Consider the following 27,527-nt stretch of genomic DNA (forward strand, 5'->3'; position numbering starts at 1 on the left):
AGACCAATTAGAGTTCTTATTGGCAGCCCTCCTCCCTTTTCCTTGGGCACCTTGTCATACCTGTGAAGTGTCTCTCCTCCTTCTCCTTTGATTCCATGGATGTCCTGATAATTTCAACATTTTCCAAATTGCTTTTCTCCAGGAATGCTTGACTGTAACCCTGGAATCTTTCCAGTATCCTCCAAATGACTGTTGTTAGTGGGGGGTTTTCAGAATTTATTAAGGCTAATTCTCTGTGCAAGAGAGTTAACTGCCTACATTCACTCATTTTTGATGACAAGGATTTAGATATCTGTCTTTCAGCTAAAAGGAACTAACATAACTTTTAATAGTATGAGCTATATACATAGCACCTCCCTCTCTCCCAACTTCTATTTTTCAAAGGAAAACCTATGAGCACCCAGGTACTCTTTATAAGGTCCCAAAATCCTAAATCCACAAGACTCTTGAACTGAAGAAGCAAAATATGCATCTAATAAAGTAATCCCGTGAACACTATCCCCATTCTAGACTTATTTCTTACCCAAGGAGATTGAGCCAAAATCCCATCTGCCCCTGGAAATGAAGAAACACATAATTTTTGTCATCTCACATTATTTTCGTCATGTTAAAGGCATCAATAATACTGGATTACCTTTATAGTAATATTAACTTATCTGCTGGGAGAAGTCTCCCTATGCTTAAAGTAGGCATCCCCAAATTCACCAGTGGATTTGAAGTCTATCAGTTCCCCTCAACCTAGTTTAACCCATCAGTTGAGATGGTTTTGCCACTGTATATACTACAGTGGCTTCTTGGAGCCACCGGTGAGAGTTGGGTGACAGATGGACACCAAGGGTGGATGAGCAGCCCTGAAAAGCCCTCAGCAAGCTCTCATACCAAAGATGCTAGTCCTCCCTGAACACCCCATACACCCCAAATGGAATAGCAAATTTTAAAAAGGCATTAGGCATTTAAAAAGGATTAGACTGGTTTCTCTAAGAAGTATAAAATATCTGTAAATAAATGACTTCCAAATGTACTTAGAAGGAAAATTCAGGCTTTGATTATGTGTTAGTAGTATGTTCTCAAAATTGGACTAAGGATTTTACATATAAAGTTGCATTAAGAAAGTGACATTCTCTTAAGTTTCAGGTTTGGAGTGAACAAGAACAATTTATTCCAGCCATGACAGTGGCTGAAACAAATGCTATGGAGCTCAGAGAGCTTGGTCAGACATCAAAGCACCTAAGTCATCCATGGCATCCTGAGTCATCAACAGTCATCTTGACTTTTGTCTTGCCTCTGGACTTCTGATGACTCTGGAAGAGATAGGGAGGCCAATGACTTTGTGCAATTCAGTCTCAATTAAATCCAATTCACTTGAAAGTCACCATGATGTCACTGGTCCTCTGCAAAATCGAAGAACAACAACTTATTATCTGCTCCAAAACAAAACTATCTCTGGGAACTTGCAAAGGATAACAAAACATTTTATTTCAGAGAGTTTTAGTATTTTCCAAACTTTGGCATTCAGTCTTAAACCTATGAGCAGAGATTGCTCTCACAATATAGCAGCACCAGCAGGGCCCAGAAGCATTAGGCAGTCATCTATCCCAGCCCAGTATGGGAAAGATAGAAATGATACTTGTAAGAGAAGAGGTTAAAGTATCAGAACTGACCCTGGGATAAAAAATGGTTCAGAAACAGGAAAGGCCAAGAGTTTTATCTCTTGCCAGAAGGCCACCAGATACTACTAATTGGGAGTTTCATAATCACTTGTTTCTCCTCTGGGCTGAAATGCAAGATAGTCAATATAGCTGTAAGTGTCTGCTGGCGACCCAAAGAATCAGAAAGAGTTAAGAAACGGTAGATTATGTTTTTTAAGTACTCCAGATTGGCCCCCTCCCTGCTTTGGTCTCTGATGCTTTTTTCAATGTGGCTCTGTAAAGCAGAGACTTGTTCTCGGTGCTGTTCACCCTCCACAATTAGCCTGTCCTGAAGTTGGTGTACCTCCACTTCAAGCTTATGCTTTTGTTTCCTCAAGGAAGTTATCTCAACCTCCTTTCGAGCCAGCTGTTCAGCATACAAGAAGAAAGTGGGTTCATTTGATGCAGCCAAGTGCAGAGCTTGGGTCAAACTGTCTGGAGTTGAGTCACTTAGATCTCCAGTACTTCCTTGGCTCACTGAGGCCTTGTGTCCTTGCAGCCCAGAGCACAAAGCCACAGAACGAAGCTGCTCTAGTTCCAAGTCCTTTTCAGCAAGCACTGCTAGAGCACGGTCCCTCTGTTTGTGTAGCTCTTCTTCAAGCTTCAGTGTCCTGTCCCTGAAATCAAGCTGGCTTTTCTCCAGCTCCTGTCGATGGGCCTGCTGTAACTGAGCCAACTCCTGCTTCCAACTCTCTGCCTCTTGTTGGTGTTGCCGTTCCAGCTCTTCACAGGACAGTCGAAGGGAAATATATTTCTCCTTCAGCTCTGCAAGCTGTTCCTGGCTGTCCTCCAGTTCCTTGGCTAGGTTGCCATCTTTGGTTGTCTTGCTCTTGAGGACAACTTGGGCCCTCATTTTGTACCTTTCAAACTCCTCTTTGAGCTGCTTTAGCTCTTGTTGGTAGTAGAGTGCAGTAGCCTTTTCCCCATCAGCAGCATCTGAGTTTGTCAGCAAGTCTAGATCACACAATTTTTCCATATTCAGAGACACCTGGCTCTTCCTGGCTGCAATCTGTAGCAGCCTTCTCAGTTTCTCCATCTTATCCTTTAGGACATTGACATCCAGGCTGGTTTCCTCATTGTGGCTGTCCAAGGGAGAACGACTAGAAGCTGCAAGAGCAAGTGTCTTATTCTCCATATCCAACTGTAAAAGGCGATCCTTTAACTTTTGAATAGCCAGCTGGTCTTTCTGCTTAGCTTTCTCATAGGTGCCCAGCAATTCAGACACTTCTGAGACTTGGTTCTCTAGGGCAGCCACCCTCTGTTCCTCCATCTTAGAATATTGAAGAAGCTGCTCCTCTGCCAAAGCAGTCTAAAAACCAAGGAAATGAAAAAGGATCAATTAGGAGAGAATAGAGTTGGTACCTGGATCTAGGAAAGGAAGGGAAGAGAATGGAACGTATAAACAGGATGCAACTGGCAGGATTGGGAAGAACTTTTAGAGAATTTTTTAATTGATTCAGGTACCAAAAAAAAATTACTGTTATCTACTCACATTCTGCAACTTTGCCCTCACTCCCTGAAGACTCAGAATTTATCTTGCTAAATCAAATAATGATTAAGCTCATTTTTTGAGACATGTCAAAAATCACATGGACACCAATACCATTTCTGGATATCAAGTCTAAACAAAAAGCACTATAATTTTTTTCCCCTTCAGTTCAGGAAGTTGAAGGTGAATCCTTTTCCATGAATCCTTCCCTGATCTACCTGACTTGAAATTTTCCTACATCACACTTACCTGCATACATGCATTGTTTCTTCCCAATATCTACTTCCCAGGAGAATGTAAGTTCCTTGAGAGCTGGAATGTTATTTTTTTTTCCTTTTGTAACCTCAGTGCCTGGCACAGCACCTTAGCATATGATAGGACAGAACATCTGTTAAGTGTTCCTTCACACTGTGCTATTTTACTTTTTAGTTCCTACACTTTTGTCACATATCGAGCATATTATATCTGTCACTCTTAATCTGTCATTAATTGTCCCTCAATCCTAATCAGAAACTGCCAAGAAAGGTCAGAACTCAAAAGGGATCCTCATAAAATCCAAAAAAGGATTCTGGGATAGCACATTCATCTCCAAAACAAGTCCTGATTGACAACAATGGAAGGAAACTGCCTCCTTCTGAAAAAATATCAACCACACACAGAATACAGAACTTCACTGTTTTCCTAAACACAGCTGTTAAGAAATCAATGCCCAGAATCTGAGAGCACTCCAACTTCATTCCAGACAGCACCCACAAACACCACATCCCCTTAGAAATATGCTCTGTAATTTTTGTAAACACCAAGTAGACCAAGATTTTCCACTTGATTGTACATGAGAAATTTTGGCTAAGCATGCAAGTGTGCAAACACACAAATATAGGAACTGAAAGCACAAAGAGATCTTAGAGGTAAATTTGATCCAAACCCCTCATTACACAGAAGAGAGTACTGAGTTCTTAAATGATAAAGCAACTTGCTTAAAAATACAAAACTGGTAAGTGGTATAGTGAGGATTTGATTTCAGGTCTCCTCATTACAAATTTTGTGCTTCTTCCAACTACAGTAGACTTCTTGCAAAGAAGAAAAAAATCTAATATTCTTAGTCTCAAAATTAAGTAACTATAGGGGGCAGCTGGGTAGCTCAGTGAAGATTGAGAGCCAGGCCTAGAGACAGGAGGTCCTAGGTTCAAATCTGGCCTCAGACACTTCCCAGCTGTGTGACCCTAGGCAAGTCACTTAACCCCCATTGCCTAGCCCTTATCACTCTTCTGTCTTGGAATCAATAGGGAAGGAAAGGGTTTAAAAAAAAATTTAAGTAACTATAGATTTGAATCAGATAAGGAGAATTACCTTCCTCATTTCCTGCTGCAAAAGGGCCTGGAAATGGTTTTTAATGTGGGCAGCTTCTTCCTGAAGCTCCTCCAGCCTAGGGTCTGGCTGATTCTTCTCCTCTCGAAGAGCCTGCAGCTCATGCTTCAGTTCCTCCACTTCACCAGTCAACTGTTTGATCTGTAATTCGAATCCTTCCACCTGGTTAGCTGAATAGGCCTGTCCAGCCAAGGCTTCCCGGGTCTCTTCCAGCTGTAGCTCAATATCCTGCCTTAAGGTCCTCTCTCCTTGTAGCAATTTCTGCAGCTCACGCAGCATCAAAGCGTGATCACTCTGCTCTTGGGCTCTGTCATGCTGCTGTGTGATCAACCTGGCTTTAGTTTCTGCCATCTGCTCCTGCAGCCCCTTTAGCTCCCCCTCAAGCCGGCTCTTTTCTTCCTCAGCCTTTCTGCTGGCATCCTCCAAATCTTGTTTCATCTTCTTTTTATCAGCCTGGTATGAGGCTTCCATGCGGGACTTCTCTTGTGTCACAGTGGCCAAAGAGCTGGTCAGCGTGGCCAACTGAGTCTTAAGCTGGTGTAACCGTTTGTCGATCTCCCCCCCACCGCTAGCTGGCACATCTCCACTACTGGAACTAATGCCGCTCTCTGACCCACTGGTTTCCTCAGACTTTGGAGGTGGTAGACCAATAGCCAGTCTCTCCTCTTCCATCCCGAGATCACCTTTGGTACTGGTCAGACTGGCAGTTGTGTCCAGACTAGTGGCAGTGCCAGTGCTGTCCTCACTGTGAGTGGAGCACCGGTCATCAACAGACTCTGCCAAGGGGAGGCCTGGGGACTGGACAGCAGGGAGGCCGGCATCATCAGCCTCCTGAGACGCAGAAAGGACCTTGAGACTGGCCTCCAGGGCCTCTTTCTCCTTCAGCAGGCTCTTATAGGCCCGAACGACGTCTTTGAGACGGACCTGGTATTGGAGCAGTTGCTTCTTCTGAGTCTCTATGGTCTCAAGCAGGTCCTTCTTGCTAGGACCCCCGCCGAAGTTCATGCCAAACTTCTCCATAACGAGGGCTGCTCCGTGACGTCACTGCTCCCGGATTCGGGGGTGGGGGGGAATTGAGGGCTCCGATTTCACGCCCGCTCCTGCGGAAGGATCCGCAACGCCGCCATCTAGAGCGCTTTCCTGGCCGCGGCCCCCGAGGACTAGTGGGTCGACTGACGAAGGTAGCAAAAGCCACGAAGTCCTTCGTTCCCTTTCCCCCCAACCCCAGATCTACCGGTTCCAGCTCCGAACCCAACCAGTAACCACTTCAGTCAGTTGCCAACAACGCTTCCGGGTCCGCCGGAAATGCAGGTGGGCATTAGAGATAGGCGTGAGTTCTGGAAGGAGAGGTGGGACTTAGAGGGAAAGGGGCGGGTCGTGGGTGGGGGCGGGGCCTCTGGAACCTTGATGGGAGGGGCCACGAGATCAAGCTACATTTCTGCAATTGCTTCTTTTCCCCCTCTGGTGTCTGCTTCTTCGGGGCTGCTTCTTGGGGGTAGCGAATCTTTTCGGGAAATGAATAAAGAGTCCTGTATATACTTGACTGCAACAGAGGGAATGGAGTCGTGCCCCTACCCAGCGTATGAACACCAGTTTTTCACTGCTTTTGGGTCATGGATTCCCTTAGGCAATCTAATGAAGGCCGTTGGACCCCTTCCCAGAATAACTTTTTTTTTTTTAATGCGTAAATTCAAATACACAGGATCAGAAAGGAAACCAAAGGTTAGTGAAAATAAAGATGTAATTTTTTCTCCATCCAAGATTCTCTGAATCTCTCCAGGGTCAGTAGATTTCAGTTTAAAAACCAACTCTTGTTTTAGAGCTAGGAGCAGCATTGCACGTTTTCTGTGGCAACGCCTCCTAGGAACACAGGGTTTTAGAACTGAGAGGGAAAGCAGAAAACTTATAAGTTTGACCCCTTGAATTTACAGCTAAGAAAACTGAGGACTGGAAATGAAAAATGAGATTCTCAACGAGTTTGGAGGGAGGAGAAGAGGGAGGACCGAGCCCTGTGACTTCACTGGTGTATGAAACTCATGAAGAATACCTTTTTCCTAGGAAAATCAACACTTTATACCTACCCTTGGAGAATACCTAAGGCACTGAGAGATTAAGTGATTCCTTTAAGTTACCTTGTTAGTGTTGGGTCAAGGCTCGGTTTGAATCCACTGGCTTTCTACCAAAGTTAAAGAGGTATTAAATAGTAGAACTGGGACTAGAACACGTTTGATGTGGGGGTTTGTTGGGGGGGGGGGTGCTATAAATCTATTCTAACAGAATACTTTCTTATAAAGATAAAATGTCCTAATCGGTCCCCATCTCGGTTTCCTCCTCTGTAAGAGGGAGATGATAATAATAGTACCTACCTTCGAGGGTTTTTGTAAGAATGGAATGAGGTATTTGTAAAGCACTTTGTATAACTTAAAGCACTACATAAATGCTGATGTTGTTTAAAAGGTTCGTAATGCTTGAAGAATATCCCTTCCCCCCATGGAAAGTTTGGAGATAAGTAGTGAGGGGCCTGTGCTCCCTACTTCTGCTAGGTTACCTTGGGCAAGGCACTTAATCTTTGCCTTATCTCTCATCTGTTAAAAGTGTAGATCATAGTACCTTCCTCACAAGTTTGTTGTGAGGATCAGAGAAATTAGCAATGTCCTTTGCAACCCTTGAAGCATTCTATAATTAATAGTTATTTCCACAAATCCCTAAAATTCAGAAAGCTGAAGCCATCATAGTTGGCTCTTGAGAGTTATCTGTTCTAAATCTGCAAATTGGTCATCTATACACCTCTAGTTTTATTCAATTCAGCGTGTATCAATACAGAAGTCTAGTGTTTCCTCTTGTAATGGAAGAAAATCCTGAATTAGTGAGTCTAAGACTGAATTGGAAGCTCTCCTCTGTTATCTTTCTACTTGTGTAATTTTGGGCAAGTCGCTTTCTCTTGATCTTAAGTTTCCTCATGTGCAAAATGAGAGGATTAGATGATTGCTTATAAGCCTTCCAACTCAAAAGTCCTTTTGCTTAAAATGTATTTTTATGAGATGAAAGGAAGCAGCAAATCTGGAAATCGCATCTGGATTTGAATATGTTCTTTTCCCCTAGATTACCATCTAAAATCTGTCTTGTGCTTTCTCTATATCCGGGCAGTCATTTTAATTCAAGCATTGAATTACTATGTGCCTAGCCTTGGGCTGGAGGCTGTCAGACTTACAAAGTGTAAGATATTTCTTCTTTAAAGAAACACATACTTACATGGTGTGGAAGAGAGGGGAGAAATTACATGTGGACATTAGGAGACGTTAAGGTTCCCAGAATAAATTCAGCTCCTTGAAAGCAGGGACTATCTGGCTTGTATTCATATCCCCAGCACTTAGCTCAGTGCCTGGAACATTTTAAAGCACATACTTCACCTATTTATTATCTTTAGTGATTATTGTATGACAGTTGTGATACCTGAAAATAGCGACGATGTCCATTGATTCTTTCTTTACTTTGCAGTGGCTCTGGGAAAGAATGGAAGCAAGAGTGGGCTACACTGAAAATTGGGGTGCTGTAGCAGGCATGGGGAAGAGAAGCCATTCAGCTGATGCAGTAGATCTTGGCTCTGGGACAATATTCTAGAGATGCTAAGGGAATCTGGTAATTACCCCCAACTCCTTCCTCTCACTTGCCACAAACAAAAATATAGCGTCCCAGATAGACTGGGCCAGAACGCCCGCGGTTTCTTCCTGAGACTTCCTTCCGCGTTTCAGTTTCTCCTGGTGGAAAGAAATGATCTGGAGTCAGAAGACCAGGGTTCTAATTCTGCCTGTGCTATTACTAAACTGGTAACTTCCAGCAAGTCACTTCCCCTCCAGGCCTCAGTTTCCTCATTAGTAAAAAGAGGAGCTTGGTTTCTAAGCTCTTTAGGTGCGCGGAATAGGGGCGTGTCCAGGCCGGGGGCGGAGCTATTCGGTGACGTCACGCTGCTCCTGTAAGAGCGGAGGCGGCTCTGGTTCCTGCTGCCGCTGTTCTTCTTCCCCCCCACCCCCCAGCAACCTGCCGGTTCCCGGCTCCCTGCTCCCGGCTCCCCGTTCCCCGCTCCTCCCTCCCCAGCCCAGCCATGGGCCTCACGGTGTCTGCGCTCTTCTCGCGGATCTTCGGGAAGAAGCAGATGCGGATCCTCATGGGTGAGGTCCCGGACAGCGTCACACCTCCGCATCCCTCCCTGCCTGCCCACGGTGTTACGCCCTCCGCCGCCCCCGCAGCATCCCAGTACTGCCGCCTTCGCCGCCACCGCAGCATCTCTGCCCAACCCTGCCCTGGCTTGGTGCACGCCCAGCCCCGGCCCTCTCTTCCTTTCCGGAGGGAGGGGGAGGGGGAAGAGGAGATGGAGAGGAAACTGAGGCACTGGGTGGAGGGCGAGGGAGGAGAAGAAGGGCCCCCTCCAGCATTCGGGCCCCACTGTTTGGAAGCCGGGGTGGGGGGGGGGAGGGGGCGAGGTTGGGGAGGAGAAGTATGGCCTGCCGCCCAACTGGCCCTGCCCTGCAGCCTCCTCCGCTTTGCAGCAGCAGCAGTAACCCAAGCCTGCCGGCGCCCAGGCCCTGGAACCTGCTGGCCTGTGCAGAGTTAATCCACAGGCCGCCTGCCCACCCCCACGCGAGGTTCTTGGACTTGACTGGAATGTTTCTTTGGAGAGGCACCTTCTTAGAGACAGTCCCCATCCCAATGAGTGCTCCTACCTCACTCCTTGGGTTCTTTCTTAAATCTACAGGCCTGTTTTGGGTGGGGTTTTTTGTTTGGCCCTGGGTGTGCATGTTTGGGGGGGGGGGGGGCGAGGAATGATTTATAATGCCTAGACTTCCTCCTATGGCCCCAGATCGTAGCTCCAAGGAGTGAGAGAGGGAAGTTGTGGCTTTTCCATTGCATTTTCCGCCTTGAGCCCTTGTTGGATCCTGAGCCCTCTCCCTCCCCTATCTCTTTGGGAGATTCTCCGGTACCCGGTATCCATTACCCTGCCTCTCTGTTGCAGTCGGCTTGGATGCCGCAGGCAAGACCACAATCCTCTACAAACTGAAGCTGGGAGAGATTGTCACCACCATCCCCACCATAGGTGAGCTCCTGGGAAGGAGGGTCTCAGGATCTGCATCCGGGTGTTGTGAGAGTCCTCTGAATCTCTTCTCTGGGCTGACCCTGACACTAAATACGCTGTTTTGAGAAAGTAGGTCATGGTGTCTTTGGCTGATGGTGCCAGGGGCTCAGCAGGATGGGGCAGATGTAGCCCCAGGCCCTGCTGTGTTCATTCCTTTAAGTCTGCATGTCAGTACTTCTGGGGACTCCCAGAAGTTTTCCTGGCCAGGCTGAGCTCCCGTTGCTTTTGTGGAGTTTTATGTACCTGCCCACATTACAGCGCCCCTCCTCCCCCCCAGGCTTCCCCCCCTTTTCCCTTTCCTCACAGGCTTCAACGTGGAAACAGTGGAGTATAAGAACATTTGTTTCACCGTCTGGGATGTGGGAGGCCAGGACAAGATTCGGCCTCTCTGGAGACACTACTTCCAAAATACTCAGGTAGGCCAGGGAGTTGGGAGGGCTAGGGATCTAATACCAAGGTCTGGCCAGGAGCAGACATCCATAAATAGCCCTCTCTTGATTTAAAATCTCCATGGGTGTAGCCCATTGCCTACAGAATAAAACTCATTTCTCTAGTATCTAATAAGCACCTACCATGTGCTATATACTGTATTAGGTGCTATAGATAAAAATTAAATGACCCTTGCCCCTAATGAACTTTTATTGTACTTTCTAGCCATTTTTTCAGCTGTTCATTTTTGGATTCTAGCCACCTTGACATAGCCTGTGTTTCTGAACAAGCTTTTCTATCTCCACGCTTACCATTCCCTGGTCTAGAATTTTCCTATCCTTCACCCTCCTCCCTTCTCCCAGTCTCTTTCCTCTGCCTGTTGAAATCCTGAGCATTGGTCAAAGTCCTACTCAAATAATACCTCCTAATCTATGAAGCTTTTTCTGATCTCTCCAGCCATATGTAATTTTTCCTTTTGGGTTCCCATAGTTTTTGCTTGTATCACCCATACATGGCATTGACAAAATTTCACCTGTCCCTTGACATTAATAAGTGTTTTGAGAGTAGAAAATAGTTTCCTTCACAATGCCTTGCCATATAGTAGATGCACAAAAGATGTTTTGGGTTTGGGAGTCAAGTTCTTTGGTTTTCATTTTTGGAATGAAGAACAGCTGAATCCATTGATGAATAAGGGTAGAGTTATAGAATGGGAGGAGAAAAGGATAGAGAAGAGAGAACTATGGATCATCTTCTCTGAGCTAACTGCTCTTTCTTCCCCCCTAGGGTCTTATCTTCGTAGTAGACAGCAATGATAGAGAAAGAGTCCAAGAATCTGCTGATGAGCTTCAGAAGATGGTGGGTACCAGATGGGCTGTAGAGAACACTGGAGAATGAGCCCTCTTTTATGAGTCAGAAATAGCAGAGACAGTGAAAACTCCAGACTAGGTTGCAGCCTAGGCCAGCAGATGTGCCTTTTTTGGGATGTAAAAATCTGGTGTTGATTGGGCAAGGGAAAATTGAGAGAAGCTCTGCACCCTATGTATATTGGTTGAAGCAGGTATGTGAGATGACCTTTTTTATCTTCAGTCATATTTATGTGAGATACTGGCCAAGGAGGAGAGATAGGATGTATTTTGTATCTTATGTTAAAGTAGATTTCTTTCCCATTTACCAAGAATAAGTATGGCTTATTATAAAGCCTACATAACTTCATTCAGATTAATATTTGTTTTATTTTATTTATAATACCCATAACATAGCTATACATAGCATTTACTTAAGTAATTTGACAACAGAACAATGTGATGTTTAAAATATATTAATTATATAAAGAATTCACAAAACCTAGCTTAGGGATATAGAATTACTTACAGAAAAAGGTTGGGAAAATGTTCACTCAAAATCAAAGAAATTTAATCCATTTTCATGTTGAGAAAATTGCACTCAAGATGTATTCTTGATACATTCATGTTTAATATTGTAGTGAGGGAAAATAGCACTCAAATTGAGATTCTTTTCCTAGAAACTATTCACATTATGTGGATCACTACGGTTCTATATAAAACCCAGTCTGAGGAATATTGACAGTGGAAACAATAACTTTTATATAGCATTTTACAATTCTTAGTTAGTACAGGGCCTGGCAGATAGGAGGTGCTTGAGATCTGGTCCTTCCTTCCTGCAGTCTGCCTTGCCTCGCTTGGAAAGGGTAGCAGTACATCTGTTGATGGATGTATGCATCCTTGTCTCATCTCTACCCCCTTTTTCCCTCTCAAGCTCCAAGAGGATGAACTTCGAGAGGCCGTGCTGCTGGTATTTGCGAATAAGCAGGACATGCCCAATGCCATGCCTGTGAGCGAGCTGACTGACAAGTTGGGTTTGCAGAACTTGAGAAGCCGGACTGTGAGTGTATCCCCTCATCCTCCCTCCCTCCCTCCTTCCTGAGGCCAGGGACTGGAGGAAATTCTACAGGACAATAGAGGGGTGAAGGTGGGAGTAGGGGTGGGGGAAAGGATGCCTGAAAAAGTGAAGGCTGACATGAAAACTGAGTCTTCCATCCCCCCACCATGGACCCCTTGCCTAGATGCTAACTTTTCCCTTCTCTCCCACAGTGGTATGTCCAAGCAACCTGTGCCACACAGGGTACAGGGCTGTATGATGGACTGGACTGGCTGTCCCATGAGCTGTCAAAGCGCTAGCTACCCCTAATGGAAAAGGGCAAGACCCCTACTGGAAGAAAATTGCCAGGTTGTGTCTCTTGGACAATTGGACTCTTGAGGACTCCTGAGGAAGCATTCCCTGCTCCTACCCACCTCCCCCTTCTTTCACACACACACACACACACACACACACACACACACACACACACACACACACACTCACAGCTGTTCTTGCCTGCATGTTCTCTCTTACCAGGACCAGAAAGACTAACCCTCTGGGTCCTGGGGGAGGGGCGGGAAAGGGGGTTATCTTCTGCATCCCTAGGAACTGTGGAAGCAGCTGCAAGAACCAAGGCCTTCCAGAAAAGAAACTGGGTTGACATTTGATTCCATTATTTTGGGTGCCCTTCTTGGGGGTAAGTGGGGAGGGGGACCAGACTGGTGCTGTGATTCAGTGCTGGATATTGAATAATAAATTTGCTGTGGTTTGTAGCCTTGTGGTTGCCTTCATCTCGAGAACAGGGATAATCCTTATCTTCTTTGCAGGGTACCTAGCATTCCTTAAGTACCTAGGAAGACCTTTTTGGTGAGGAACACACTTTAAACCTGAAAGTCTTCCAGAACCCAGTGAGTCACTAGTGGAAATATTGTCTGGGAGGGTGGTAGGGATGCTGAGAGCAAAGAGGCGATTGGTTTAGGAAATGCCGTGGGTTAAGGAGGCTTTTTCTTAGCTAATCTTGGCTGTTTGGCTTTGCTTTTCCTAAATATTTGTGCCTGAGACTAGAGCAAAGAGCCACCCCCTTCCAGCTTCTACTCTGTAAGTCACTGTGCCTGTGAAGGCAATCCTGTCCCTATTTTAGGGACTGAGCTGCCTCTCAGCAGGGACTCTTGCTTCGTTGTGTTATGGCTGATCTCTGCAGGAATAGCACATCTTTGAGCCTAAGAAATTCTCTGTCCTCAGCCTGTGCTTCTGGGCCCTCTCCACACTGAAGAGGTCCCCTGGCTGGGAGGGAAAGGAAAAACTTGATATTTAAAGAAGACAATGCTATAACTTATCCTCCGCTATGGCTAATAGTTTTTAATCTCCTTTGAACCACCAGCCAAGAATCTAAGAAATCCTCTACCATTTTTCTTTAAATGACCTACTTATCTATTTCTACCCCATCCCATCAGTTAATTTCCTCAGGGCTTCAGCTATGTTCTTTATCTTCTTTATGGTTCGTGTAGCTTCACCTTGCTCATGGAGGGAGCCATAATTAGCCACATGGGGACCCTTCTTTCCTTAATACTTGTATTGTGGGAACAGCATTCCTGGGGATCAAATGTCTGGAACATCTATTGCTTTCTTATTCTTCAGTTTCTTTTTCACTACTTATCACTGGTCACCAATAGTGCAGATATAGGAAATGGGTATATCTGGGAGTTAAAGAGCAGTGGGATAACCTGTGCCATCTGTGCCAGTTTCCTCAGTGTAGTCATGAATCCTCACATCATTCCTACCTACACCAGCCCCCTTTGCTCAAAGAATTCAATATCCTCATAGGTTTTTTCCTCCACACTCCCCATTCTTAGGCTAGATGGATCCCTCAATCCTAAGGGAACCTCATTCCCCTGAATAGGGATTGAGAATGTCTTCTCCTGTTTAACAAGGAAAGAAACAAAGACACATAAAGAGGACTTCCCCAAAGTCACAGGTTGGTCATAGAAGAGTCAAAAAGTTTGTGGCTTCCAGTCTTGGGTCCAACCTGACTCTGGGCAGGCTCCGAATATAGGAGACTGCCGTGAGCCCTGGGTTCTTATTCGCTCTGGATTGGCAGTTTGGCAAATAGGGACAGCACATTAGTGAGGGATTGGGGCTATGCCTTGTCCCACTGAGGGGATGGCAGGCAAACCTCTAGGAAAGGAGGCAACCTTCATGGTCATAATGCCTACGGGTCACAGAGGTGGCTAGGTCCAGAGGGGAGGGCACTCACCCAGAAAGTTTCCCCTCTAGGTTCCCTCCCTTATTAACAGATCCTGGGCCTTGTTCCTGGCCCTATGGCCTGCAGGTGCATGCTAGATCTAGGCTGGGTAGGACAGTCATCAAATGTGACACCAGCCCCATGGAGGAGGAGGAGTGTCTGCTTCGAGGGTCCTCGACAAAGGACCAGAAGGTTGGCCTTATCAGCTGGGCTGGCACCTATCTAACAGCTGGGAACTATGGAAATAAAATCACTGCTATAGCTAAAGGCTTGGGCAGGAGACAGGTAACCAGCCATCACTGGGGTGAGTGGGGTATCACAACTCTGATGCTCAAATGGCCACATGCCCCTGGTTGGGGGGGGGGGGGTTGGCACCCTTTCTCCTGCCCTAGATCTCGCCCCTTTTGCTTGCCTCTGTCATTGACATTCCTGAGTCCTTTCTGCCTCGTGCCTGTGGTATCTATCCAGCCCAATCTTACCTTATCAGAATCTCACACGCCTTTGACAAGGTCCATGACTTACTTCCAGTCTTCTTGTTGCCTCTCTTTGCCAGGGATGCTCTCTCACCCTCTGCCCCTAGAGCGTCAGCACAGAGGTACTGTGACATCACAAAGGAGAGATTTCCAGAGCCTCAGGCTAGAATGAGTGATTATGGGGTCTCAAGGGAAGAATATATACAGGGGGTAGGGAGAAGGGGCAAGGGAGTGAAGGGGTCCAGAAGTCCTTAGTCTTGTGTGAAGAATAACTCAAGGGTGTCAGAGGTTGAATGGCATGACACAGAGGCAGGAATTGGATTCTCTGCCTCCCAATGAAAAGAATGTCTGCATTTCTGCCTCATATTCTCCCATTGTTCCCTTCCCCGCCAAGTATATTTAATGACTAATTTTTACACCCAAAGCAAGCAGCATGAGTGCAAGTCACCTAGGACAAGTATCACGGAGCTACACTGGTCTTCAAATGCTGCCTGGGGGTGGGGAAGGAAAGGGCTGGGGAACAGGCAGCAGACCAGGGAAGACCTCTACTGGGGTATTGGTGGCTAGCAGGCCAAATTTCCAATATTAACGAATTATTCTTACTAACTAGATGCTGAGTTCAGTTGTTTCCACTAGCTGGAGGACTGGAAGGGCTCCCAGAGCCCTCTAAATGTTAGCATCCTGTTGCATAGTCATTTGAGCTAGTTCTGCCTCTGACCCCCCCAACTCACTCTCCTACCTACAATTTCTCCAGCACACACACACACACACACACACACACACACACACACACATGATTTTTTAAGTCTTTCTGCCTCTAAATCTGTGCTCAACACACATTGTTTCCGGAAAATATGAAGCCTGAAGGCTTAAACTTGGCTAGAGTCATATCACCAGTAAGTGTTAAAGGCAGGATTCAAACTCAGGTCTTCTTAATTATAAGCCCCACAAATATCAAGGTGGTGACAGCTTATACCACCAAACTTTTATTCCTTGGACCCTTGTTTATCTCTGACACATGAAGTCAAGACAGAATTCTGTGAGATGACTTTACTAAGAACAGATACAAACTGAGGATGAAGATTCCCAACTATAGAATCAGAGAGAAAAACATAAGGCTTAATTAAAATCTCATAGAAACTTTCCCTGGCACCAATCTTTGGAGGAGATCGAGAAGAGCAGATAAAGGAAAGTTCCCATTGGGCTAAGTGTAGAGTAGCAGCATGGTGTTAATTGATAAAAGCGTGGTCAAGAAGGTCTGAATTTGGTAGCTGGGTGGCTCAGTGGATTGAGAACCAGGACTAGAGATGGGAGGTCCTGGGCTCAAATCTGATCTCAGACATTTTCTAGTTGTATGGCTCTGGATAAGTCACTTGATCCCCATTGCCTACCCCTTACCACTCTTTTCCTTGGATATATAGTATATATAGTAAGGGTTTGGATTTTTTTTTTAAAGGCCCGAGTTTGAATCCCTCCTCTGATATTTAGAAGCCAACTTCACCACTATCTGCCTCAGTTTCCTTATCTATAAAATGAGGCATTTGGTGTCCATGATGCTAAGGTCTTTTCCATCTCTAAAATATGATCCTTTGAATGTGACACTGTCAACTTTCTTTTTTTTTAATCACAAGAGAAATTGTAGTCTGTGCATTGGCGATACTGGCCCAGTGGTAAGCATGTAGGTCCTCTTATTGCCTCTGCTGATAGCAGTGGGGTGAGGGCAGGAGGAGGGAGATGGGGTGGGTGGTAATAAGGAAATCAGCACAGCTAGGGGCTGTGAGCAATGGTGAGGAGCCACCTGAACAGCCTTAACAACGGTGTGGTGTCCATGGCTGGCAAGGGAAGGGGCTGGGAGTCAGCGACGTGAGGCCCGTAGTCTGGTGAGTACTAACATCTCCCTCCTCCCTCACTGGACCTCTCCGCAGACTTGGGAGTTATTAGTGTGCAATGAATATGATGAGAAATGTCAGGCCCTGGTGCGCCTACAGAGCGTCCAAGGCCACATCTTGCTGCCGGAGGGAGATGGCTCCGTCTATTGCGGGTGTCCCCGGAACACAGAGCACGGCTACTTCCTGCTTCGTTTCTACCGCCACGGCAAGTGGACCCTGCAGTGCATGGTCACTGGCCACTACCTGGAGTCTGATGGCGAGGCCGTATTCTGCAACTCGAGGGTGCTCTCCGCCTACCACATGTGGACCCCACGGCCAGCCATCCACGTCCACGTGGTCCTCTACAGCCCCATCTCCTGCTGCTATGTCCGAGCCAACCCCCAGCAGGGTTGTATCTGGGTGGATGCTCCCGTGCCCTACTTAGAGGAGTGTGGTTTCCTGCTTCACTTCCATGAAGGGCTCTACCACCTGGAGTCTTCTTCCCACCACTTTCTGTCCCAAAATGACAGGTTGGTCAGCAGACCCTCACTGCAAACAGGCTTCCACCTGCATTTCCGGCCCGGTGGGCAGATAGCCTTGGGCGATGGGCAGGGGTGCCTCTTGTACCCACAGGGCTCCCAGTCCCTCCTGTCTCTGGGCTCCAGACCCATGGGTGGAGAAGAGTGGTTTGTATTGCAACACTGCCCAACCTGGATCACCCTGAAAGCTAAGAATCGGAAATTCATCACCATCGATTCCGGCAAGTGCTAGGGCTGGCGGGGGAAGAGGGTGGAGGACGGAAACAAGGAGAGCAGGGAATGTGGGAATGAATGAAAAGGATGTTAATTAAACCCTACAAAATGAAGGGTCCTAAAATTAAAAAATAGAACTACTCCTGGAAGGCAGGTAGAGAGGGGTGGAAAATAAATTAGTCTCTTCGTGAAAGGGGCCATATCCTATTCTTCTGTAAAACTTCCCACAGTGTCTAGTTGAGTCCATTTCACACAGAAGAATTAGAAAGGGGGAACTAAGATGTGGCTCTTAGATAGGCGTGGAGGAGACCGTGGGCTTCCTGCTATCAAAATCTCTCTTTCTGCAGAAATGGAAGCCTGTGCTAGATCTGAGGAGATGGTTCCTCTGTGCTTCTTCCAGTATGAGAGTGATCCAAACTCTAATGCCATTCAGCTACGTTCAGTTACTGGTCAATATTTAGCACAGGTAAGAATATGGACCTAAAGGCTGGCTGGGGACAATCTGGAGGAATAAAAAACCCAGGTATTCCCTTCTTTCTTCCCAATATGCTTTACCCTGAACCCCAGATCATAGGTAAACAAAAGTGATCTCTTCCAATGGAAATGTCTAGATGTTGTCAGCTGCCCTGCATGTATCCCTCAAATGTTTGGGTCCCTAATCCCTAATTTATTCTGATTTGCCCCATGATCCTGAATGCAGGCCTCTCGTTTCCTTTGACAGTTAATAGAGCTAAACCTTGGAAGAGTAGCCTAGATTCTGGGAAGGCTGGGCTAAGGAATCCAGATTTTGACCATCCTGTAAGCTCCTAGGACTTTAGGACCTCGGCCAAAATTTCATACAGAGACTAGCATGATGTTCAAGGATTTCTTTCTTTTTATTATTTTTAATAATAATAATGATAATATTATAACAATAGCCAACTTGGCAGTTAGCATACATTATCTCATTTGGACCATGCAATAGTCCTGTGAAGTATATGTTACATATGTATATGTTACAATAAGGATATGACATCCTTATTGTATAGCTGAGGAAATATAGTCACCAGAAGCTAGGTGGCACAGTGGGAGTGAGGAAAGACCCAAGTTCAAATCTGCCCTCAGATGCTTACTACCTGTGTGACCTTGGGCAGATTATTTAACCTCTGTCTCAGATTCCCCATCTGTAAACTCTGGATAATTATAGCACTTACCTCCCAGAGTGGTTGTGAGGATCAACGGAGAGAATAATTGTAAAGAGCTTATCCAAGTGCCTGATATATAGTATGCCCTATATAAATATTAGCTATTATTATTATTATTACTATTTGTGGGTTCCATAGAATTCTAGAATTAGAGTTAACCTTAGAGGCCATCCAACTCTCTCATTTTAAAGATGGGGAAGATGAGACCCAGAGAAGTTAGCTTGCCCAGGGTCACACAGCTAATAATTGGTCAAGGCAGGTTTTGAAACCATGAATTTCCTTACTCCTAGTTCAATGTTCTTTCCATTCCACAACACTGCCTCTCTTTCCCTCTTCTGACCCACTCTCTTACCCTCTGGGTACCCCAGTGCATTCTGTGTTGAAAATAGGTCATTTTCTGAAAAGAATTTGAAAGGAAAGGAGAAAGAAGCTCTAGCACCTATCTAGAACAGTTAGGGACAGATATCAAATGGTCCATTAACTTGGATGGGAAAAAATTTTTTTGTAATAATTATATTTCAATATAAATGGTTTCTTTTGCAGTGTATTTTATTTTATACATTTAAGTACATTCTGAGGAAGCGGTCTATAGTCTTAGCCAGATAGTCAAAGGGACCCCCAACACAAAAAAAAGGCTAAGAGCCCCTGGACTGAGTAAATGTTAGAGGCTAAGAGTTTTGCCAAAGGAACAGAAAGTAGGCAAGATTTGAAAAAGGATTTGAACTCTGATCCAAATCTGAGATTTTCTCCCTCTCTGCAGAGGTCACATAGGGCTATAATAGGAGATGGGAAAAAACTAGAGGCAGCGGCTATTTTCTGTGTGCAATGGAACTGTGACAGGATCACTCTACAGGCTGCCAGTGGACGCTATGTGGGTGTTACATCCAATGGGTGTTTGATAGCTACGTCCTTGCAACCAGGTAAGCAGAGGGGAAGGAAGAGGCTAGAGATCCTTGTATAATGTCCTTCCATCCCTAGTTTGCTCTTTGTAGGTCACATCTGAAAGAGAGCCCAGAGCTCTCATCTCCAGTGATCTCGACTCCCCTTTCTTCCAGGTCCTTGTGAAGAATTTAGGGTCCGTTTAGTCAATCGACCTTTCCTAGCCTTGAGAGGTCGATATGGCTATGTGGGCACCTCTTCAAACCATGACCAAATGCAGTGCAACATGGACCAACCAGATTGCATCCAGCTCCTTCCCTGCCGACAAAGTATTTACCATTTCCAAGGTGAGTGCTACCCCCTTCATCCCAATTCTTCCCTTCAAATGTGCCAAAATGGATCCTGGGGTTCATCACTCAGTGCCCTCTGGCTCCTTCCCAACTCAGCCCTCTGTGTCTGGATCCAGGACATCTCTTGGGAAATTGACCTAATGGGAGGCTGGGCCGCATGACTTCTGAGTCCTTTAAAACTCTTAATTTTAACTTAACTCTTAATTTTTACTACCTTTGTGTGACCTTGGGCAAGTCACTTTAACCTCTGCTTGCCTCGAATTCTTCAATTGTTAAATAGGGATAAAAAATAGCACCAAGTTCCCAAAGTTGTTGTGAAGATCAAATGAGAGAATAATTGTAAAGTGCTTAGCACAGTGTCTGGCATATAGTAAGCTAGAGAAGATCTTCAGGACTATCTGGTCTACCTCAACACTGACAAGAAGCCCCATGAGGACCTGGAAAGGTACGGTGGTTCAAATGAGGTTACTCAGCAAATTAGCGGCAAGTCAGTGACTTGAATCCAGATCTCATGACTCCAGTCGAATGCCCGTCCTTCTATGCTACTCCCCAAGGTTTTATGATTTTCTGAAGAAAAGATCCAAGGCTTCTTCCTGAAACAATTCTTATGCTTCAGCATTAATGGATGCTAGAGCAGTAAGTGCTGAGGGTGAAGAAGGAAGCTCAGCTTTGCCTCGCGTCTCCCACTATACACTTTCCTGGAGAATCTCCCCACACTGAGTTGAAGTGAGCCCCTTCGTTCCCACTTTTCTCTGACACCCTCATTCCTGCCACTTCAAGCATCTAGCCACAGTCCCGAGTTAAAGTAAACTGTAAAATACTGAGAAAGGGGATGAGTGGGGAGAAGGAAGGAGGTGGTGGGAGGTAGGCAGGGGGGGGTTGGATAGATACACAAAGAAGGTTGCTATGTAGATGGGGATTTTTTAAGTCAGTTTAAGGAGGAAGGCACCATCCCTATTGCAGACCCCAAATTTTGAAGAGATGGCACAGAGATTTGTGGCATCCTTCCTCGTGCTTCTCTGAGGCAGCCATGTGGTATAGATATATTCTGACTCCTTGGACCTGGAATCAGAAAGGCCTGACTTTGATTCCTGCCTCAGACACTCACTAACTAGGTGACCCTGGGCAAGTCAGTTGACCTCTCTGTGCCTCTGTTTCCTCATCTGTAAAATGAAGGTAATTACATCACTACTACTTCCCAGGGTTGGGAGGATCCAATGCAATAATCTATGTCAAGTACTTCCTACACTTTAAAAGTAACAGGTAAATAAATGCTAGGTAGCTAACATTATCCTTATATTATGTTAGCTAAGCTAATAATAATAATAAGTTGAGCTGACCCAAAGTGGAAGATTTGGGGAGGAGGACGTATGGTTGATGGTGGTAGTATGGTTGTCTGTCCCCTCTATGTAGGTCACAACTTAGGTGTCTGGGAACCTGGGGCACATACTTCATTTTCCTTTTTGTTTTTTTTTTTAATTTTTCTTTTTCTTTCTTTTTTTTTAAACCTTGTATTGGTTCCAAGGCAGAAGAGTGGTAAGGGCTAAGCAATGCGGGTTAAGTGACTTGCCCAGGGTCACACAGCTAGGAAGTATCTGAGGCCAGATTTGAACCTAGGACCTCCCATCTCTGGGCCTGGCTCTCAATCCACTGAGCCACCCAGCTGCCCTTAGTGACCTCAATTCTCCTACTTCCCCCAGCACAGAGTGGCACCTTCTGGTCCCTGACAGCTTATGGCACCTTCCGTCCCTGGGGAAAGTTTGCTCTCAACTTCTGTCTAGAACTACGAGGCAGCAACCTGCTTGCTGTGTTGGCCCCCAATGGCTACTATATAAGGGCGGACAGCAGTGGTGTCTTATTGGCGGACAGCAAGATTATCACCAGCGAGTGTCTCTGGGAGTTTTAGGTATGAGAAAACCCTCCGTCCCTTTCAGCTTTTATCCTATGTCTTTCTTCCCTCTCACTGACAAAGTCTTAGAAAAATTGTTCACACTTGTTGCCTCCACTCACTTCTCAACCCCTAGCAATCCAGTCACTGTCTCCACTCAGCTGAGACAGTTTCTGCTAAGTCCACCAGTATTTTCTTCATTGCTAAATCCAGTAACCTTTTTGGGTCCCCATCATTCTTGACCTCTCTGTAGCATTTCATCTTTCCCCTTTCCAGATACTCTTTCCTTCCTTGGGTTTTGTGGCATTTCTCTGCCACAGTTCTTCTGTCTCATGCTTCTCAGTCTCCATCAGTACCCAGAGGAGTCATTCCACGGCTCAGACCTAGATCCTCTTCTCTTTCCTCTACAGAATCTCTTTTATTTATTTCATCAGCTGCCAGGGCTTCGACAACCATCTCTAAGCTAATGATTTTCTAGTCTACATACATATCCAGCCCTTCCTTATCTCTTCCTTGAACTCTAATGCAACCTCACTAATTGCTATCCCAAGGCATCTCAGCCCCAACATGTCCAAAAATCTTTGCCCTAAACTGCCTCTCTCAAACTTCCTCTCTTCTATCCAGGGCATCCACCATTCTTCTAGTCACATTCATTTATCCTCCACGCTTCCCTTTTACCCACTCACCCCACATCTATTGCTTGCCAAGTCTTGTCGATTCTGCCTCCAAATCTCTTCCATCCATCATCTTCTCCCCATTCATACCATAATCACTCAATTCAGGCCCTCCACAGCTCTTGCTGGGACTATTGAAATCACCTCTAAATGAGTCTCCTCTCTCTGGTTTGTCCTCATTCAGGAGCAAAATTGATACTTCTAAAACAGAGGTCTGACAATGTCATTACCCTGCTCAGTTTGACACAATCCAGACTCCTTTCTTGGCATTCCAAGCACTTCACAATCTGGTTCCAGGTCTGTCTTTCAAGGATGTGGGAGCTCCTACTGTCACACCAAAAGAGTGTCTCTGTGCCTATATACGGAAATCCTCCCTTAAATGTAAGCCTTTGAAAAGTCCAGTATTAGAGAGTGAATAATGGAGAAGTAGATCGAGAGAGAATATATCTACGTAGTATTAGTCCCTCAGTACTCGACTTTCCAGCCAAAGTGACTTAATTTCTGTTTCTTGCATATGATATTCCCCTTTCTGCTCCCATGCCTCTGCACAGGTTGTGCCCCACAGCTGAAAAATCTGTTGAGAACTTACCTTCAGAGGTTAAGCTTAACTATCACCTATTTTGAGGGTTTTTCTGATTCCCGTAAGCTTTTAGTGACTCCTTCCCTCAATCTCCTTTGTAGAATGTTCTATTGACTTTTGGGGGTACACCCAGTAAATGATAAGTTCCTGGATTTTCAAGAGAATATTCCTTTTTCTTTTTTTTTGTATCCCCAGCATCTAACACAGTACTTGATCCATAGTAGGTACTTAATAAATGTTTGTTGATTGATTGTATCAGTACCTGAGAGAGAAAAGAGAAGGGAGAAGGTGAGTTGTGGAAGTATTTCTGGGTCTTGGGTCCTAAATCCTAGCTTTAGAGCTGAGAAGCACCTTTTAGGCCATCTGGACTCACCCTTTCATTTTACAGACAAAAGAACTGAGGCCTAGCAATGTTAAGTAATTTGCTAAAGGCCACAATGAAGTACCAAGTTGACAGATACCTCTACAAATGGCGTGAAGAGATACTGAAGAGATTCCTCTAGCTCAAACTCAATTGTGTGCATAAAGGAATGACTCTCCTTTTTCATTTGGTTGTCAGGAGAAAGTAGGAGCTCCTACAGTCACAGTGAATGAGTGTCTTTGTTCATATGTATGGAAATCCTCACTTAAATGTAAACCTTTGAAAAGTCCTGTATTAGAGAGTGAATAATGCAGAGGTGGATTTTGAGAGAGAATATATCTATGTACCTAAACCTCACAATGCTCTATAAGTGCTAGCTAGATGTCTAGACTGTACCCCATGCCTGTGGAATATGCTTCTCTTCTTTACCTCTACCTCCTGGCACAGGAATTCTCCCCAAGACTCAAGTTCCACCTTCTATAATTGGTCTTTCCCAGTTTCCCCATTTGTTACTGCTCCCCATCCCCAGAAATTTCTTGGCATTTCTTTTATCTTTACCCATCTAAGTACATGTTATTTTTCCTTTGTTGATTACAAGCACTTTGAGAGTACTTCCCTCCTTTTTTTGTCTTTGTCTACCTGGCACAGAGTTGGCACTTCATAAATATTCATTGATCTGAATTACTAGCCCTTTGGCTAGGAGGAAGTCACTTAACTTCTTTAAATCTCACACAGCTTTCGAAGACCATGAGGCATAGATGGAGTGAGTCTTTTAAATTGCAGGAGTTTTCTCACTGAAGCAATCTCAGTTACTGATGCCTTAATATCAACAATCCATTTTGTCTAAACTGTACCTCACTTTCCTGGAGCTCAACTTCCTCTTCTTTAAGAGAAAGCTGGACTGGATTATAACCAAGGGCTTTTATCATGCTAAAATTCTATGTTCTATTCTCTATTCACTGCCCTTGGAGTGCTGCTGCCTTTTCCCCACTCTCCCCCCTTTACTTATTAGCCTGGAATGTCCTTCTGTTCCTCTTTGCCTACTGGAATCTCATCCATCATTTAGAGAATTACGTCTCCGAGCTGGAAGGTAGCTTGTCTTAGAGGTCATCTAGTCCAAACTAAATGGTACCTAAATAAGAAATTCCATCTCTACTGAAAAGAAAATTGAGGCACTAAGAAGGTGTCATTCAAGCTCAAATCTTATCTCTTCATTGAAGCCCTTCTAATTCAATGCCTCTTTTCCCCTAGTAAATGACTATCTCTTCAACTAGTTTATAATTTCTTTGAGAAGGTAGGGAGCTTATGTGTCTTTTGTATCCTCCATAGCATCTAGCACACCCCCTTCCTTATAAGTGCTCAATAAATATTTGATTGATCTGATTTAGGGAAAGTTTTTGTTTGCCTCCTTCCCCAGGTAGACAAGATGCCACCATAAAGAAGACCCTGAAGATGAGATTTGTGAGATTATCCACAACACAATCCTTACCCCTACAAGTCACAACTTATCCTTCTACTCCTCAACCAAATTTCACACTGAGAAACAATATACCATGGCCAGCCACCAACATTTCTATGTGCTGCCTCTGCTTCTTTCAAAGGGAGCAGAAGTGGGAGGGGGCAGGGTGGAGAGCTCATGGCTGGGAAGCCTTGGGATGCTTTGAGTCTGACATTCAAAGGAGCTCAAAAGGTATGTTTTGCTGTGGAAGTAGAAACACAGAAGAAGAAGAAAAAAAAACAACTGCTTGATCACACGGTTAGATGGGGATATGATTGGGGATGTAGACTCTAAATGATCACCCCAGTGCAAATATCAATAATATGGAAATAGGTCTTGATCAATAACACTTGTAAAACCCAGTGGAATTACTCATTGGCTATAGCAGGGGTGGGAGTGGGGGGGGGGGAGTAGAGGGAAAGAACATGAATCATGTAACCATGGAAAAATATATTTTTAATTGTTTCTAAAAAAAAAAAGGTTTGTTATGGTGAGGCATGCTGACCAGCATCCAATTGTATTCCCAACTACTAGGGAAGATATGACTACCAGGTCTTTTGAGTTCAGGAGTTCCAAACTTTTATTTGCTTGCAAATCTGGTATCTACACTATGTTTGGCATCAATCAGGAGAGCCCCCAAGAACTGGGGTGGGAGTAGGGGACACAGGGCAGTGTCAAATCCTAGAATCAGTAATGGAATCAGCCTGAAAATAGCCTTCCAATATGGGTGATATAGGGATATCCAGTCTTTAAAATATATATATATATGGAAGCAGAGAAAAGGAATCCCTTTCTTCCCTTTCCCTATCTTTCTTATCTCATCCCATCTCTATTAACTAGCTGGGTCCTAGAACTCTGGTCTTCCATGTACAAGATGGAAAGTATACAAGATAATCCAATGGGGCTGGTAAGAAAATAATAGAAATTGTATTTATATTGATTTTAAGTAAAATAAAGGAATGAAGATTTACTCATATGTAATACAGAAACTGGCACTGCTGCCCTGATTTAGTCAATGTTGTACAGGCTGCCAAATGGCATGCAAAATATCCTGAGGAAAGAAGAGGATTTCCAGAGAACAGAGGGGTTTGAAATAGCACAATTCCCTCATTTGTTTTTGAGTGAACTGTGACATGTTGAAGTTGACTGGTACTCCTTTAAGCTTATCTTATCTAGAAACATGCAATACCCACCTTTTTTCAGAGGGGTAATAGTCTCAGAATGCAGATTAAGTTGCATTTTTTTGGACATTGCCAATATGGGAATTTATTTTGCTTCACTATACATGTTTGAAACAGGGGTTGTATTTTTCTTCCTTTATCAATATGGGGAAATAAGAAGGAGAGAAGGCAGATTTTCATGAAAAAAGATTACATTATCTTGTTTTAACTAAACCAAGCTTTGCAAAAATGGGCAAGTGGCTTCAAAAGATTGCTGCAAAGAAATCATGGCTTAAGGATAAAAAATGTGCTAAGCAAACACCCCCAAAATGGCAGAGTTGACACTTCTACTCCTAGCTCTTCATCAACCATATTATAAGAAGAAAGCAGCCCCCCCAAAAAGAAATCCTAAGCAGATCTAACAAGAATTTGCCTCCCTCCCCATTAAAAATTATAAAGATTATTAAAAACCTTTATTTACAATCACCCTCAATGAAATCAGTGCATTTCATGGCTTGAGATACTAGTTAATAACATGGAGCCTTCATGAATAGCAATCCATTTAAAACTATATTTCTGTGCTGAAAACAGTCCAAGTATCATCTCTTTTTTTTAAAAAAATGTATCCATATGACTTAAAACCATGAAAAAAATAACTTCCTAACCTATTTAAATATCTTTCAACTGAAAAGTTTTAATGGGTTTTGAAAGAATTTTTAAAAATACAGATGCACGATCTTGTTATTAGTTTGTAAGAACACTAATTGGTATCAAGGAAGATGGAAATTTATTAGATGAGTTTCAATGAAAACCCTTTTCATAATTGAATGGAATGAACAAGGTGTAGAGTGATGTAAGGAGATCTACTTGCTAATGCTACAATTTTTCCATTTAGAGCAATGTTTTTTCATGTATCTTTTTTTTAGCTAATCACCCACTAAAACAACTGTTTTACTGAAATAAACTTAAGGAAAGTATCACTGGGTTCAAACAAGATATTTAGAAAAAGAACATTTAAGCATGCTGAATATAAAACTATAGTCTCCTTTGATCTGCTGGTTCCCAATTTTATATTGCATTTTAATGTTGGTAACCCATTTACCCACTACTTACACACTACTTTGTAATACTACCTAACTAAAACCTTAATTGTAAAGGATGTGTATTTAATAGCAAGGTGGACTTTTCCTAGCTTTGTGACCCTAGGCAAGTCACTTACTGCTATTTGCTTAGCCCTAACTTTCCTATCTTAGAGTTGTTACTAAGACAGAAAGGGAGTTTTTTTTTTTTAAAGGATGCTCATTTATATCCCACAGCCATTGCTTATCCTCTCTTCAGCTACAAAACATGAACTTATGTGATATTAAATATCTATCATGCAGAAAATAGTAACTTTAAATACTTGAATTGTCTGAGTATTTAACAAAGATTTGTAGTTTCAGAAATCAATAGTAATATATTATAAGTAGATGTTGTCACCTCATTCTCTCAAACTCAGTTTATTCTATCAAATTTAACTTTTAAAAATCCAGTATAGTTTTAGTGACAGTAAAAATTGCTTTGTATGATTAAATGTTTCTAAAATGTTTTTCATCTTTTTCATCGTTTGAAAGTATCTATTATATAATGAACATA

General features: G+C 44.1%; 3 protein-coding genes and 1 long non-coding RNA gene across 14 annotated transcripts; 2 read left to right on the forward strand and 2 right to left on the reverse strand.

Moving 5' to 3' along the window:
- Positions 1-1,021: 1,021 nt before the first annotated feature.
- GCC1 (GRIP and coiled-coil domain containing 1) lies at positions 1,022-5,565 on the reverse strand. The gene is made up of 2 exons (XM_001366069.4): positions 4,528-5,565; positions 1,022-2,997 (listed from the first exon to the last, which is right to left on the reverse strand). The coding sequence occupies exons 1-2, from the start codon at positions 5,563-5,565 to the stop codon at positions 1,705-1,707; spliced, it is 2,331 nt and encodes a 776-aa protein (XP_001366106.1). The 3' UTR covers positions 1,022-1,704.
- A 154-nt stretch (positions 5,566-5,719) lies between these two features.
- Positions 5,720-12,756, forward strand: ARF5 (ADP ribosylation factor 5). 5 transcript variants are annotated; one of them, XM_056799669.1, is made up of 8 exons: positions 5,725-5,856; positions 6,604-6,738; positions 8,044-8,184; positions 9,557-9,637; positions 9,983-10,092; positions 10,889-10,960; positions 11,882-12,007; positions 12,217-12,756. In XM_056799669.1, exons 3-8 carry the CDS (start codon positions 8,169-8,171, stop codon positions 12,301-12,303), a joined length of 492 nt encoding a protein of 163 aa, XP_056655647.1. In that variant the 5' UTR covers positions 5,725-5,856; positions 6,604-6,738; positions 8,044-8,168; the 3' UTR covers positions 12,304-12,756. The 5 variants fall into 5 exon arrangements, with proteins under 5 accessions (XP_007504321.1, XP_056655647.1, XP_007504320.1 ...); XM_007504259.3 differs by lacking the exon at positions 6,604-6,738 and having other exon boundaries at positions 5,720-5,856; XM_007504258.3 differs by lacking the exons at positions 5,725-5,856; positions 6,604-6,738 and adding an exon at positions 5,965-6,267.
- Positions 12,637-14,825, reverse strand: LOC103099631 (uncharacterized). The gene is made up of 2 exons (XR_473053.2): positions 14,705-14,825; positions 12,637-13,267 (listed from the first exon to the last, which is right to left on the reverse strand). It is a non-coding gene; the product is annotated as an uncharacterized LOC103099631 (long non-coding RNA).
- On the forward strand, positions 14,172-27,480 carry FSCN3 (fascin actin-bundling protein 3). 7 transcript variants are annotated; one of them, XM_056799665.1, is made up of 8 exons: positions 14,172-14,510; positions 16,624-17,326; positions 17,666-17,784; positions 19,263-19,422; positions 19,558-19,728; positions 21,437-21,637; positions 22,478-22,674; positions 23,069-23,156. In XM_056799665.1, the coding sequence occupies exons 1-8, from the start codon at positions 14,367-14,369 to the stop codon at positions 23,117-23,119; spliced, it is 1,746 nt and encodes a 581-aa protein (XP_056655643.1). In that variant the 5' UTR covers positions 14,172-14,366; the 3' UTR covers positions 23,120-23,156. The 7 variants fall into 7 exon arrangements, with proteins under 7 accessions (XP_056655643.1, XP_007504318.2, XP_007504319.1 ...); XM_056799664.1 differs by lacking the exons at positions 14,172-14,510; positions 22,478-22,674; positions 23,069-23,156 and adding exons at positions 14,974-15,594; positions 16,330-16,368; positions 24,652-27,480; XM_007504256.3 differs by lacking the exons at positions 22,478-22,674; positions 23,069-23,156 and adding an exon at positions 24,652-27,480 and having other exon boundaries at positions 14,185-14,510.
- Positions 27,481-27,527: the final 47 nt, after the last annotated feature.

This window comes from Monodelphis domestica, chromosome 5 (assembly GCF_027887165.1).
Source record: "Monodelphis domestica isolate mMonDom1 chromosome 5, mMonDom1.pri, whole genome shotgun sequence".
In the NCBI taxonomy this organism is placed as follows: domain Eukaryota; kingdom Metazoa; phylum Chordata; class Mammalia; order Didelphimorphia; family Didelphidae; genus Monodelphis; species Monodelphis domestica.

Coding starts and splice junctions, on each gene's coding strand:
- GCC1 (XM_001366069.4), bottom strand. CDS start 5,565: ATGGAGAAGTTTGGCATGAACTTCGGCGGGGGTCCTAGCAAGAAGGAC. Junction 2,998..4,527: donor TGCAGCAGGAAATGAGGAAG/GTAATTCTCCTT, acceptor CTTGGTTTTTAG/ACTGCTTTGGCAGAGGAGCA.
- ARF5 (XM_056799668.1), top strand. CDS start 9,043: ATGGCCTGCCGCCCAACTGGCCCTGCCCTGCAGCCTCCTCCGCTTTGC. Junction 9,189..9,556: donor CCTGCCCACCCCCACGCGAG/GTTCTTGGACTT, acceptor TCTCTGTTGCAG/TCGGCTTGGATGCCGCAGGC. Junction 10,093..10,888: donor ACTACTTCCAAAATACTCAG/GTAGGCCAGGGA, acceptor CTTCCCCCCTAG/GGTCTTATCTTCGTAGTAGA.
- FSCN3 (XM_007504256.3), top strand. CDS start 14,367: ATGGAGGAGGAGGAGTGTCTGCTTCGAGGGTCCTCGACAAAGGACCAG. Junction 17,327..17,665: donor ATTCATCACCATCGATTCCG/GCAAGTGCTAGG, acceptor CTCTTTCTGCAG/AAATGGAAGCCTGTGCTAGA. Junction 21,638..24,651: donor AGTGTCTCTGGGAGTTTTAG/GTATGAGAAAAC, acceptor CTCCTTCCCCAG/GTAGACAAGATGCCACCATA.